The sequence below is a fragment of the Pyrgilauda ruficollis genome, unplaced genomic scaffold (genome assembly GCF_017590135.1).
Source record: "Pyrgilauda ruficollis isolate IOZ18807 unplaced genomic scaffold, ASM1759013v1 scaffold2, whole genome shotgun sequence".
Classification (NCBI taxonomy): domain Eukaryota; kingdom Metazoa; phylum Chordata; class Aves; order Passeriformes; family Passeridae; genus Pyrgilauda; species Pyrgilauda ruficollis.
The window spans coordinates 26,922,682-26,938,074 of record NW_024519206.1 but is presented as its reverse complement, the minus strand read 5'-3'; the positions used below and the strand labels follow the sequence as shown (position 1 = coordinate 26,938,074).

The 15,393-nt window shown below is 40.3% G+C and overlaps 1 protein-coding gene across 19 annotated transcripts in view; it reads left to right on the top strand.

Annotated features, from left to right (window-relative positions):
• Window positions 1–9,419, top strand: part of ARPP21 (cAMP regulated phosphoprotein 21) — a 224,742-nt gene extending 215,323 nt beyond the window's left edge. For 17 of the 19 annotated variants that reach the window (XM_041466846.1, XM_041466843.1, XM_041466860.1 and 14 more), the window contains 2 exons: window positions 7,324–7,475; window positions 8,608–9,419. In XM_041466846.1, the coding sequence (XP_041322780.1) occupies window positions 7,324–7,475; window positions 8,608–8,865 (410 nt within the window). In that variant the 3' untranslated portion in view covers window positions 8,866–9,419. Of the gene's footprint in view, window positions 1–7,323; window positions 7,476–7,811 lie in introns of all 19 variants that reach the window. The other 2 variants (XR_005955054.1, XM_041466859.1) reach the window with 2 other exon arrangements.
• The last annotated feature ends 5,974 nt before the right edge of the window (window positions 9,420–15,393 follow it).

The window sequence follows — 15,393 nt, the reverse complement described above, 5'->3', positions numbered from 1 at the left end:
CAGATGCTTTGGGGTGAGGCTAAAATCAAAATTTGCTTAAATTTATGATTAATTTTACGCTCCATGACAGTTCAGTCCATCATTTTCAGTGAAACTTGCCAGATAATGGTCAGCTGCATAACTAAAAAAAAAAAACCCCAAACCTTTTCCTCAGGTGATTGGGCACCCAATTCTAACACATCACACCTGAACATGAGAAGCCAGAAAGAGCACAATGCCTTGGAGCAGCATTCCTCTAAACGAAGCAATGCATAGGGATGGTTTACAGTGTCCACACAGGAGGTGAAAGACTTGGTTGCAGTCCAGTACTTGAGTATTTCATGCAAAGTCAGGAGGGCTTTGTTCTGGCCACCACAAACACTTGCCTGGAATTCCTGCTCTCACTCGTGCTCATTATGTGGCTCCCACAACTTGGCCAACTGTCCTATGCAAGATTCCCCAGTTAGGCTGGCTTTCCTCCTGTTTTACAGGTAACCTTTAGGGTCTATTTGAGAATCCAAAGGTTCTTTGGGATGCTTAGGGGTGTGGTTTAGTGGCGGGTTTGGCAGTATTAGAGCGATGGGTGGACTTGATGATTTTAGAGGTCTTTTCCACCCTAAGCAATTCTATTATTCAATTCTGTAATTCCATTTTGTGACTCTAAGACAGTGTTCAATCTTACTGAGCACCTTGCTTCAGTTTTTTCCTTCTTCCAGTTTTGCAAATACTTTGGGATGGACCAGCTCAGAGCTTTTGGTAAAAAAGAAAGTTGTCAAAACTTTACCAAATGTACTGATGTGTCCATGAGTGAATTTTAGATCTACAATGACATGTTTTCTTCTCTGATTATAACTTAATCATGGACATTGTAAATTTGTATTATTAGAAAGTAAAAGCTACATCCATCCACTTTAATAATTTGCCCATAGCTTATTTCAAAAAGTAAAGGAGAATGTAGCCTAGTAAAATTGTGGGAATAGATACCAGCCATATTCTTCAGTCTGCAAAGTCTACTGAGCACTACTCCAGCCCAGGTAAAGTAAACTAAAATAGACCAGAAATATCCCTTTGAATACCCACTGTACATAGGTGATCTCTGCTGTGGAATGAACTGGGTGGCATTGCCAGCCTGTGATTAAAGAGAGGAGAGGCTGGGGACAGGATCCTGTCTCACATGCAAAAGATCAGTCCTTTTGCTTGGGAGGCAGGAGAAATGTTAAGAGGTAACTGGCTAACATTTTCCTAAGTATTTAAAATCTGGAATATGTAATTTAATGGTCTGACTAATACTGGACAATGAGCACATTCTAGTCATTTTTATTACCAGGACTAGTTATTAAACTGATGAATCTCTTCTGTCAAGATGTCCATCCTCATTTTAGGGGTTTTAAGTGATACAGTTGTTCTTCCACTCTCAGTAAATTTCCTCCTTGTTATTTATAGGGTCTGATGAAACTTTGAATTTTTTTTCCAATCCAAAAAGTTCTAGGTTTATCTTCCTGACATGTAATTTTGTTATACTATTTTCTGGTCTGTTCAAGAACTATTGTTACAATCTAACCCCAGCCAACAACTCAGCTCCATGCAGCTGCTTACTTGTTCTCCCCAGCTGCACAGAGAAGAGAATCAGAAAATTAAAAATGAGCAAACTCATGGCTTGAGATAAAGACAGTTTAATAGGGAAGCCAAAAGCTGTGTGTGCAAGCAAGGCAAAACAAAGAAACCATTCACCACTTCCCATGGGCAGACAGGTGTTCAGCCACCCCCAGGAAAGCAGGGCTCCTACACACCTAAGAGTTATTCAGAAAGAAAAATGCCCACTCTGAGCATTCCCCACTCCCTTCTTACCTCAGCTTTATATGCTGAGCATGTTGTCATATGGCATGGGATATTCCTTTGTTCACCTGTGTCTCCTCCCAAATTCTTTGTTCACTCCCAGCCTCCTTGCTGATGGGATGGTGTGAGAAGCAGAAAGTCTGAGTAAGCACCGCCCAGCAGTAACTAAAACATTCCTGAATTATCAACACTCTTTTCAGCACAAATCCAAAACTTCCTCTCATGCTAGCTACTAGAAAGGAAATTAATTCTACCCTGGCCAAAACCAGCACATCTATTTGCAGGTACTTCTTTTTCTTTTGAATAAGTTGAGCAGAGTGAGCTCATTAAGCCTTTCAGAAAGAGGTGTGCTTCCTGACCAGAAGGAACTTGTTTTCAGCTTGGTCCTCAGCTCTTACCAGTTTTGGGGAGCCTTCTGCAAATGTAAGCAACTTCTGTGTGCAGAATTTGCTGTTAAAATATTTTCAAGGGCTTCACAGGGTCCACACCAAGAGTTGGTGCTTGTTCTCCTCGGCTTTTTCATGTGAGCTCAAATTCAGGCCCTTCCCAGTGCTCCTGGCGGTTGCTGCAGGGGCTGAACTGGTCTACACGGCGGGAGGGAGGGGAAAGGAAAGGGAGGATGGCATAGGGCATCAGAAAGGCACTGCACTAATTGCTGAGCAGGCAGGAGCACACCCAGATTCTGTGCAGCATTCCACCCAGCCCAGTTGCCTCTGCTTGAGGTTTCTCTTTTAAGTTTCTTTTGGACTTTGCTTGCCTAAGCCATTGCAATGTGTTTCTGAGGTACCTGAATTTTAGGTGGCACTACACTGAGTAATGCAGAAAGGGAGCAGGTGAGCTCTCAAATCATGTTACATCAAAAGCACTATGAGTGTATGTGTTTGCATTGGCTAGGCATGGATGCAAGGAGTCTGTTCAAATGGAAAGAGTACAATAGGATTTGCAGTTCAGAGACTCTCCCCTGCGCTCCTCAGACACTCTTTACCCACAGTGCTGATACACATTCCCAACATTGGTAACACATGCTTCAAATCTGAAATGAGCTATGAAACAGTCCCTCCCAACATGAATGTGCCATTCATGAAGGATGTATGCTGAGGCCAGGAGAGCACCAAACATGTTTTAATTGCAGGTCTGGGTGTAAAATTACTGACAAATGTGTAAAACTGCGGCATTTTGTCTTCTGAGCTACATAGCCTCATTAGGAAAGTGGAGCATTTGTGAGTCTTTCATGCAGAAAGACTCCTGGAATGTTTAAGTTAGATGACTTTTAGCATGGTGAGGCAGGCTGTAAAGGTTCAGAGAATTATCTTGATGATATGACCTCCTCTTCCATTTCAGCTGGAGTCCAAAGCTCATCTTTCCTCTGAGGCATTTGTTGAAATTCTGTGCACGATTTGTTCCTCTGGTTGTTTAACAATGTCTCTCATGTTTGCCCTGATTTAAAAAAATCCTCCTTTGTAGCAGAGATAACATAGAGCAGGATGATATAATTGCAGTAAAGAGGCCCTGGAGCTTGCAGTAATAGGATGGTTCAGCTGATGTATACTGCCATTAGAAAATAACCCACGTATGTACGTTCTCAGGGGACTGTAAAGAGGCTTTTAAGGATTACTCTTCATGTAGTATGAAAGCTAATGAGCAAAAGAGCAAGTGAAAAGAAAACTATTGCTGCATAAGCATGTTGCCACTTCCTGTTCTCACTTTTCTTACACTTGTGTAGCTCCAAAATATCCACCTCTGCCCAGTAATGCTTGGTTTCTCATGCACTGTAGTCAGTTTCCAAGACTTTTGAGAATACAGTATTATTTCCGTGTCGCTGAAAAGTAAATAGCACATGAAAAGCATGGCGTAGTTTAAGACTGTGCTGTGTGTGTACAAATCAAGTAATTTTGGTGCAATGGCACTCTCTGATAGTCTGTGCCTGAGGGGAAAAAAAAAAAAAGGATATTGTTTCACAAACAGTGCTAAAAGGTTGATGTTAGTCTCAATTCTCCCACCTCCATTCTTTTTCCTGGCCAGAGTGCAGAAACATACAAAGATATCCACATCCGGTAAACACTGGAGGACCTGTTTCAAATATTACATGGAGAATTTGGGCTGCAGTGATAAGAAATTCAGAACAACTGGTTTCTGGTATTAACAACTTCTTGTTCAAATGGATTGCCACTTACACTGCCAATTGTTCTACTTTCATTTGTGCTGAAACAGAAGCCATATAGCAGAACAGATATTGGCTTTTTTGTTTTGTCACAGCATTTTTTCTTGCTTATAATGCTTGTTGTAAATAAAAAAAATTATTCACTTTTTAATATTCTCTACCTTCTCTGTAATGTTGGAATATACTTCTGTACTTTCGTACCTTGTCATGTTTTTAGGTTCAATAGAATGGACAAACCTACATCTTTCTTCATGTATTTAACATAGTAAAGGATCAGGCTTTGCTATCAGGTAAAATTTAGGGGATTTATTGAGGTAGATCTTGAAGAAGATGCTGGGTTTTGACTAAATGCTGTACTGGGTTCTACAGCACGGTCTGGCATCCATAGCTTCATTTAATTGCAAACAGTACTGATCATTAAAAAAAAACGTCCGTGAATATTAAGTAAGGAAAGATGACAGCCAGCATCTTTGCAAACATACACACAGGCCAGTAAACTTCTTAAACACCCCCATTTCTAGTCACAAGTCAGGGCATTAAATATTCAAGAATGCCTCCTTCTGGACAAAGAAGGGACTTATTTTCTCGTAAATTCTAAGAGTATTCAGGACACAGCCTTTGTTCCCATCTAATCAAATTGGAAGCATGTTAAGAGTGCATGTGAAGTATTTGTATTGAGGCTTTTCTATGTGGTCAGAGCATTGCAAAAGGCTTACACAAGGAGCAGGAAAAAGGTCTTATTCTCACTTTCAGCGATGTAACTGGTGTACTCGGCAGGTTGGGGCAGGGGTGAGGAGTGCACATGTCCTGTGGTCAGGAGAAATCGCTAAAGTCCTTGAAGAGTGTTGGCATAAGATTGTTAAAATAATAATGCACAGTCCAGTGAACCTCAGCTCTTCAGCCTGTCTCCTTTTCATATTTTTGCACCTAAAACCTGGAATGGTTATGTCATGTACTAAGCAGTGCTTCCCAGTACAGACGAGATTTTCAGGTCTGGATGTTTATGTATGCATGTGTGTCATTTGAACTGGATGGTCTTTAAGGTCCCTTCCAACAAAACCCATTCTATGACTCTATGTTTTTGTAATATCCCCAGGAGATCAAGCCTATACATTCATCATACAGGTAGCTACTTCAGCTTTTCCATGATTTTTTGTTTCAGTTTAATAGTCATGTCTGCACTGGGTCATAAATCTGTCACATTGGAGAATATGGAACACAAAGCTGATGGTGAAGAGGTGAAGAGAGAGCTGTATATTTAAACACCCAGTAGGGCAGTTGCAGTAGTCTCAGAAAAGTAGTGGTAATGCCATAATATCTACTAGAGATAACAGAAGGGCTGCTTTCTCCTTGGCCCCAGTGGTGTCTGTCTCCCTGCAGAGCACCAGTCTGCCACCCTGTGCTGGTGCATTACAATCCAGTTCTCTTAGCCCAAATCCAGTGTTGGATTACATTCCACAAAAGTGTCACTTGATCCCTGGCTCACTGTCCATCTACGGTTCTTTACACTTCTGGGATTTAACTTTAACAACTGGAGGTGAGAGATGAATTTCGTGTTGCTGTTTCTGCTGTCAGTTGACACCCCTCTACTTAAACTTCTAGTCCTGCAAATACCAGAAGAGTAATGCTAAATTTTTTATTTCTATCTTTATCCCCTCCCCCCCATAATTGGTGTACTGGAGCAGAAGAGAACTTGCAATTTTATTATTGCTGTATAAGCCTTCTGTAAACTCAGTTACAGCAGTTCTGATGTTGGTAATTTTTATGACTAAAAAATATGCTGACACAGTGTTTGGGCATAGGAAAAGAGCAAATCTGAATGTATAATAATCTTGTGAGTTTGGGCGATGTTTAATGCTATATCCCAGCCAAGTTAATCACTCATGGAATTTTTGTTTTAAATTTTGGTCAGTTGACTGGAGACATTAATCTCTGGAATAGCATCTTTAATGGAAAATACTTGACCAGAAATCTTAACATTTCCCTGAAGAACAGATTTAGAAGGAAAGCTACCAACTGACAATAGACCAGCAGAAACAGACATTTGTTACTTTATTTCTCTTACATAATGAAGAAATACCAGATGATTGTTTTCACTTTGTGAAGTATATTGAACCAGGTACTGTATTCATTAATATAAATTGAGTAGACATGACACAATTTTTTTCATAGAAAGATGACAGAGAGTTGCTCCTTCTGGTAGTTCTTTGTCTGAAATATGCTTATTGTAAAAACATCACTACAGAGTTAATAGTGCACTTCATAACTGCATGTTAAAAATATGACTGCTAAAGAACACCAAATGTGTTAAGGAGAAATTATGCTTAGATTTATAATACCTATGTCTGGCCACATTTTTCAAGGGCAGTATCTTCCTGCATATTCCTTTCCTTTCCTGCTTTTTCTGTGAAGTTCTTAATTGCTAAATATCACCATCACCCAACCAGCCCAGTTCCATCTGTCTAGGCTCATTCCCAGGCAAAATCGCATTGCTGCTGCACAAGTTTTTTATTTGTGCTTGCCTTCCCATCCACACTGCTGCCTCATTAGCGGCTTGGCTCTCTAGATCATACAGTATTTGCCTATTTCTCCATTAATCCTAGAGGAGCCATCCCAGCAGAAAATCTGCAGTACTGTGATGACTTTGAACACAGAGTTAGTCACAGGTTAAAACAGAAGCATCAGCTTCTCATCCTTGTTCAGTGTTCCTACCAAGCAATGGGGAGAATAGTCCCTAATTTATTATTTTCCTGCTTTGACACACATGAAAACAGTATAGTGGACTATTACCCTTAATATACTGTAATTGCATAAAAACCCTTGCAAGTGAGAGCCAGTGTGTATAGAGGTGTTCTTCTTGATTAAATAAAGGCTTCTCTGTTTATATTGAGCTAGGGAGCTGCATTACAAGGAAGGTAAGAGGGTAAGGTAAGAAATGCAACCTGAAAGAAATTGTCAGGTTAGACCGTGAAGGCCAAATGCTGGTGTCCTTGAAGTTGTTGGGAGTTTTGCCTCTGAGGAAATAGCCAAAAGACAGTAGCACCCTGTGTCTCTTCAGGGCTTTACAGCCCTGTGCTGCAGTCAGACAGACCTCCAGGTGGTCTCTGCCACAGTGTCAAAATCATAATGAAAGTGTGCTGCCCACTCAGGTCAGGCTGCTAGGGGTGCCAGCTCATGGCACTTGTTTATTGCACTTCAGTTTTCGTTTCCAGTAACATTTCTGCAGGAACGAGTAACTTTTTAACTAACGCGGATATAAATGATGGGATCATTTGCTGGACCTTGGAAGTGTTGTAATTTTGCCCCTACAAGCAGCGGGGTATTTGAAGATGTCTTTCCTCTTCCAGGTTACCAGCCTGTCCTGCCGAACCAGCAGCAGGGGTTCCAGGGTCTCATGGGAATGCAGCAGCCGCCCCAAAGCCAGAACCTGATGAATAATCAACAGGGGAATCAGGTGCAAGGCATGATGGTGCAGTATCCAGCCATGTCGTCTTATCAGGTATTTAGGAGCTGTAAAGAAAGACTTTTTTCTTGGAGAATGCTTAATTGAATTAAGTTTTTGCATCACACAGTGCCCTTATAACTTCATTTGGGTAGTGTGTGGCAGGAAGCCTTCTGATGAATATGCTTCTAAGTCAGTTTCTTTGCTTCCTGTTTACTTGGTTTTAGTTCTCCTGATATTCGTTCTGATTTCGGAATGCTTCAAATGAACTATTTATTGCAGCCTGCAGTGAGGGTAATGTCACAAAGAACGAAGGGATTAGACTTCTTCCTGTGAAGAAAATTAATTTTAAAAAATATAAGAACATTGTTCATTTCTTCTCTTTTTTGCCAGTGCAGTACTGTTTCCTGTAATGAAGTTGAGGGCTTTGCCTGATCCAGTTAAAAATTACTCATCTGTGGAGACTCCTGCCAAGGATCTCACCATGTCTTCTATAACAAGCTGTAGCCAGATGGATTATTGTTTATTGGGTTCTGGGGAGAGGGAAGGCAGTGGCTTGATTTTTACCAAGTCCGTAAGTTACCCAGACTTATTTCCCAACCTTTATACCCAGTTTCCATGAGTTATACCAAGCGCATGTGAGAGGTGGCCTGCGCTTACACCTCCTGCTGGTCCCTCTGGAAAGTTAAGAAACTAAATGACATCTAATTCATTTTAATAGATTGCACTGAATGAGCAGCCATCCCCCTTTTCCCTCAGCTTCTTTGAAAACATTTCAGCGACACAGATGGAAATGGGGGAATTGCTTATGGGTAAAATATTCCCCTTACATCTTCAGAATTACTATATTGAAAACATGTTTAAAAGGTTAATGATCAAGTTAAAGGTTGAGACCTTTTAGATGGCCTAGATATACCAAGCACTGATCCTAGTAATGCATATTCTACTAGATCATGACAGACACACTTTCTAGGCCTAAAAGCAGAGGCAATTCTCTTTAAGACCTTCTGTAACAAAAAAATCCTCAGAGATGAGAACAATTCCAAGCAGCAGAAAACAGCACATTTTGGCAGAACATACAGTATACTCAAATTCAGCTAGAAGGAATATAGGGATACTGGGAGCCTACTTTAACTTGCTTAGTAATTGCTATCTTTTTTTCCCTACGTCTTTCCGTCTTCCTACCTAGGTGCCAATGACCCAGGGTTCTCAAGGATTGCCACAACAATCATATCAACAACCAATCATGCTACCTAATCAATCAGGTCAAGGAACACTTACAGCCACTGGAATGCCTGTCTACTGTAATGTCATACCTCCTGCCCCACAGAACAACCTCCGGTTGATTGCCCCACACTGCCCCTCCAATAACGTTCCAGTTATTTCTGCCAGCTGCAGGACAAACTGTGCAAGCATCAACAATGCAGGGTGGCAGGTCAAGTACTGACACTGTGGCTTAGATTTATGAGGATAGAGGTGCATTATTTGACAAATCATGGCCTTCAAATGAAGAGGAACACAACAGAATAATCAGTTGAGGACACAAGTACTGACAATGCTCAAGTGATTTGCTGCTGGAAAAACCTGTAAAAAAAAAAGTAAAATAAATTTTGAAAAAAAAAATGTTTGCTGGTTAATGGTGCATATTTTTGTCATGTCTGCTAGGTATGCCTTTATAGCTTAGCTAGTGACATGAATTCATTGAGGTAAGATTTTTTCCTACCACTGAACACCACTGTGTAGATTGTAATATCCCCAATTCGGATTAGTTTTGTACTTTGTGTTGAGTTTGTGAAGCTAAAAGTATTTAAAAATATAATAAAATCACATTGTACCAAAGCTGTAATGGAAATGAAAAAAAAATTGAAAACAAAAAGAGAATTACTGAATGGAAGGAATAATTTATATACACTATAGAGTTTTTTTTATGAATATATACGGTATTGTAGTGCTTAATCACAATAAAGCTATTTGACCTCATGAAGGAAGGTCATGTTTCTACCACCTGCTTGGTCTCCTCTGTTTCTGAGTGAATTTCCTTTAGTTTCTGCATTGTCTTTTTTTTAGGTGAAGCTAATGGGGGAATGGTGCTTCATGGGCTTAGAGGAGTTTGATGAGAAGGCAACACAGCTGTGTCTCAGCATGAGGTACCATAACAGCTAAGACCACTTTGGAATTGTAGCATAGAGACTCAGGAAGTATTCAGTGAATGTGGTACCAGTTCACCTTTAACTGAGTTTGCACTTTGCCAATCCCTAGGGCAGGAATGTCATAAACACAATTCATCATTGCTGCAAGCCTCTTCTAAGTCACACCTCTTCAGGAGACCATGCAACAGTCATACATAAGGAGACATAGTTGTCCCATGATATTCCATCCACTGGATGGAAGATAGTTAATACTGATGTAGCAGCCACAGTACCCAGCAATCCTGCTACACAGAGAGCAATTATTGGTGCTCCAGCTGTAAGGCCATTCTGACAAAGGAAGATGACCCAAGAATCAGATCTGTCATTTTCAAGTGGGGATGAACAATATACATGGAAGCTTGGCTTTTGAAACGCAGTGGTTTGCCAGAAAGTTTTAGAGCTTTTTTCTGTTCCTGGGGTGTTTTTTTTATTATTATGTCCATCTTCACTCAAATTCCCAGCTTGTTCTGATAAATTGTTCTTGATTCATAAATCCTGCATGTAGTTCCTCATTTTGCTTCAGTGATGACAACATTTGAGACAAAAGTTGAGTCATTTTTCACTTAAACTTCATTTTTGATCTGTTTTGAGCACCTTTACAATAGCTAATGTTGCGCACTCCAGAATTATGCACACACATAATGAAAAAAACAAAGATCCTTCTGTGTGTAAAATCTGTGTATGACATAATATGATTTAGGTATTCAAGATTGCAGCAGCCTACATAGCCCTTGACAAAGTTAATATGAATGTGAAACAGTTTTAATTTTACTTTTAGCATATGTGGCCTTTCATTTGGTTTCCACTTCAGCTGTGGAAACAGGAGCCTGGAGGGGCTTCAAATCTGTATTTGAAGGAAACATTTTTCTTTTCTATACAATGAAAAGATATCTTTCAGAGTTCAGTTCTTTTTTTTACATATGTGTCTTAAAGTGTGGAATCCAGTCCTGTGGGATCACAAGAAAGCCAAACACTGAATTTTATGTAGTGTAATCACGATTCATTTGCTGAGAGACAGTCAAGAGCATGAGCAGTTAAGTAAACACAATTCACTCTTCAATTAGAGATGAAATGCCTTGGGAGAGACTGCTGATTGATTTTTTTTCTTTCTTTCTTTCTTTTTTTTGAATCAAGATACTTCATTTGAATTTTGCCTGTGACCCTGAGCTCTCATTTTAGATTCTCTGCATTGTATGCTTTATTTCCTTTAAGAGTTTCATATACAACAGAGGTTTCTGTCCTAGCATGGATGTAATTACATAATTGATGCTGTGTTTGCTGCTGTGGCATCACTGACAGCTGAACGAATGGGTGTCCTTCTCTGTCAAGGCTCCACAGTCCAGCAGGAAGGACCTTGTCCTGCAGGTGACCTTGTGCAGGACAGGTTATGTGTGCCCAGGCTGAAGGAGAGGGGAGGTAGGGGCAATCTCTATGCACCCACTGTCTGGAATGAAGAGACCCTTTGGTCATCACTGTATTTAAGTCCCATTTCTTCTCTGAAGCACTACAGTTACCTTATAAATCTTCCCTCGTGTCAGGGAACAATGAATGAATTGCCTGGTAAAAAAAAAAAATCTGCCCTCAGCATCACAGATTGATGGCAAGCTGGGCTGTAGATGCTCTCAGTAGGGATGGGGAAGGGACTCAAAAAGGAAAGCCTAGGAATCTTGCTTCTGTATACAGGATTTCCTTGTGTCCTTAGGCTGCTCTAGGTCATGTCCCCTTGGCAAACAGCATATCCCATGCCTGACCATGGCTGTGCTTTCCCACGTTACCTGTCTGCTAGCACAATGACCACCCGGTAGAAAACACGTACTTAGCTGTGGGAGCAGGGATCCCACTGACTGACTTCTCTCAGCCTTGTGGCAGCAACAGCTCCCTCCATGTTATAGTGCTCCCTGCATGTTGTAGTGCTAGTGCCTTCCTGATAATATGAGACTTGAACTTTTTTAATGAAATTTAGCAGTTTTGGTAGACGGCCACAGCCACCCACCCCAAAATAGCCTACATCCTCTGATTGTCTCACTCTCCAAAGAGTTTGAATCTCCTTAGGCATATGAGGAAACTGAATCTGTTCCCCAGTTATTACAGTATTATGTACATGGAGGAGCCATCTCAATTGTTGGTGCATTGTATTTGCTTTATGCTGAAAGAATTTCTATTTGAAGACAATTAAGTAATTTTTCTATATCAAGTGAAGCAAAAAAAAAAATTCTCTAAGTTTGAGTTTTAATCATACTATATTTTAAAGTCTTTATCCAATTTTTGTGTTTATTAGTAAAAATATTCTGAGCTGGATTGCTTAGCACCTTTCTGCTATTAAAAAGAGATGTTTCAGCATTATCAGAAGGGGAGGGAATGAATAGGAAAAAAGAAGTGATGTAAATACATATAACAAAAATGCATAGGTGGAGCTCAGTGCTTTTACCTCAGTCCTTTGAAATATTTGTAGGTAATCTCTGTAAAAGGAGTGTTGTTGGAATCACATGGCCAGACTTAGCAACTCAGGAACTGGTCACCATGAGTTCAGAGTCCAGCTTACAGTAGTGAAATTGTTTACAGGACATTTGCCTCTCCTGTGGGGATGCTCTGTCTCTGTGGCCTTGTTTTTTTCAGTCTTCCCTTGGAATTTGGCAGATTCAGGCAGCTGCTCTGTGGCAGCCCTGTTGTAGTCCTAGGGACTGTTTCTTGCATTTTTCCTTTGCCTACTGCATACTCACCTTGTTAACTGTATATTGCTTTCTCCTCCTTTTTTATATTCTATAGCTGATGCAAAGTTCTGCCTAGGCCCCATACATATTTAATTTGCCACTCTTTTTTCCTAATTTGTATTGCACTGAGAAACCAAAGAGGCATATCCTGAATTAAGCTGAATCTGTTAGATGACACTGATCAGCCTTTTGGATGGCTCTTATTCATTTGGGCTGTAATTTGCAGAGGCTGTACATCCTGACAGAAACCAGATGCCATTTGCTATTGTTTTGCCCTTTGTGCTACCCAAGAAGTCAATTATTTCCTTCTAAAACTGTATTCCCTTACGTTTCTGTTTAACTCTGGGTGGAAAGCTTCCTGTACTGAGGGAAGACTGCACAAATTATCCCAGCAGCAAGGAATGGGAATGTGCAGAGGGGATGTAGAGCTCCTCTTGACTGGTAAGGGAGAAGGAGAGCAGTCCTTAGTCTTCAAAAGTGTCCCACTCATGCTTAGCCCAGAGACCGTGCTTCAGAAATGCTCCCAGATTCAACACCTGTTTAGCTCATGTTGCCTGAAACCACATTTCTGGTGTAGGGCATCACCATCCTTTTGGGCAGTGGCCAGTTTCGGGAAAACAATGAGAGAAGCTCAGACTGGTGCTTCAACAGCAATCCTACATGCTTCGAGGAGGTTGTAACAAGGTGGGGGTCAATCTCTTTTAAAAGGTAACAATCTATAGGACAAGAGGAAATGGCCTCAAACTGCACCAAAGTTAGAGTGGATATTAGGAAAAATTTCTTCACTGAATGGGTGGTCAGACATTAAAATTGGCTGCCCAGGGAACTGGGGGAAACATCATCCCTGAAAGTATTCAAAAGGTGTATGGATGTGGCACTTAGGAATAGGGTTTAGTGGTGAATATGGTGCTGCTAGATTAATGGTTGAACTCAAAGGTCTTTTCCAACCTTGATGATCCTATGATTCATATGTCTATAGCAGGATATAGAAATGCCTTGAGCATTTTGGAGGAGAAAAGGTCTCAATGAATGCATGTTGCCTGCACCTAACACAGTATGGGGTGATGCAGCAGTTTGAAGTGTGCCTGCTCCCAAATCAGGGCAAAAGAAGACCATTTCCAGCTGGATTTCTGCCCCTGGTTTGCTTTAAAAATTTACTGTCTTCCCTGCTGGTTCCTTTAATTCTTAAGAAAAGTGCTTATAATGACCTTTTGGGGCCATGGATTGATGGTTGAATATTTAATGCTATGGAGTGTTTGTGAGGACAATTGGCCCTGCATTCAAAGAGGGATGTGAACTATTGATGTATACTCCTGTATGTTTTGCAGACCCTGGCTTACACACTCCTGAAAATATACCTTTCCAGTGCACATCAGAAGGGAGAATCAACCCCCAGGCTTCTGGCTCTTTTTACAATATCTCACCAGCTGTGGAAGGGGATGACTCCTCATTATCTCTCCTGGTGTAAGGACTAGAGGACATAAAAGAAATTTTGCCTATTAAACCAGCACTCTCCAAATAAAGGAAACATGAGAAGAGTTCTTTTATTCCCCACAGAGTATTTAGGCAACCTGTGGCATTCCTTGCATCAGGATGCTAGGGGCCATTTCAGAGATGGGTGGATATGGTCAGTAAAGAAAGTCGTACAGAATGAAAGCTGTTAAATACAGCCAGCCAGTGTTTAGTCCACAGAGGCAGAAAACAACCTGGAGAAATGTCACCATATTGTTGCCCCATCTATAAATCCTTTCTCCAGACACTGTCAGAGATGAGTATTGGACTGGGAATGAAGTTTTGACCTGATGGAATGTGCAGTTCCATGAAGCAGTATTTATATATAATTAATAATAATAATAATAATAATAATAATAATATAACAAAAATAGTTGGTATCACCTATCAGAGTCCCTCCTGTAACAAAACTAAGGAACAGAAGGAGGGGGTGAGGCTAATCTTGGGTTAATTTTCTTCAGTTTGTTTAATGTCATAAGGCCCTGACTGCATGAGTGACTATGACTGGCCTTACACAGTTGCTTGTTCTGCTATTCAGAGCAGGAGGTGTTACTACACTGACAATGAAATAAAGCTTACGCGGGAAGCGCCTCATGTTTTTTTTTCCTCATATTTCATTCTTCTTTGTAGCGTATACTTGTTCGTTATTATTGGAAAGGTTAATTATTCACAAGCAATGTGAATTGCTTTTGTGCTAAGAGTGGTTTGCTTCACTTGGTAATAATTGAAATTTTTTTAGGTGACTTTTGGTATGTAATCTCTTACTTCATGTCAAAAGTCTTGGCTTTCCTGAGCTTCAGGTGTAAATGCTACTAAGAATGGGTTTGACAGTATTTTTTCATTGACTTAAGGGGGCTTAATTGATGTAGGAATTACAGGAAAAAACTGGAAGAGAGGAAGTGTGATTACCTTTCAAGCTGAAGAATAGCAGGTGTTCAGGGTAGACTTATGGGCGTCTTGTTGAAAAGCGATATGAAATTCTTCCCCGGTTTTTATTTGCAGAGATCAGCTGCAAAACTACACTTAATGAAGCACTATGTTCCAGTTCATCCTTGTGTTGTTAAGAAATAGTTTTAGAAAATAGATCCCAAAAAAAGTTGCCTTTTATGATATGAGTAGAGTTTTACAAAAGGCATTTGTGAAATGGAAATGTAAAACTATGTATGGCACGGTATACCCATTGAACTCTACTAAATATATCCCTAAAGAAATGTTTGAAAAAGATCCCCTCAAAGAGTACTGTGTGTCTTCAGATAAAAAGCAGGTTTCACAGATCCCAAAGCTACATGGGTTTTTTAACCCTAAGAATAAATCATATGGGTATGAGTCAAAACACTTGCCATAGCTAGGCTTTACATGCAAATTTGTGCCAGATCATCTCTGCCACTAGGAAAAACTGCTTTTATATGCATGGAAAACAGATGTACATGAACTCCTTTGGTATATTTTTTTCTTTTTTATTCTTAGGCAGTGTCTTAGTATGATTGGAAGAACAAGTGAATTGATAGTAGACTAGACTGGAAATTTTCTATTTAGTTCCCATTAACTTTGATCTCACCAGGT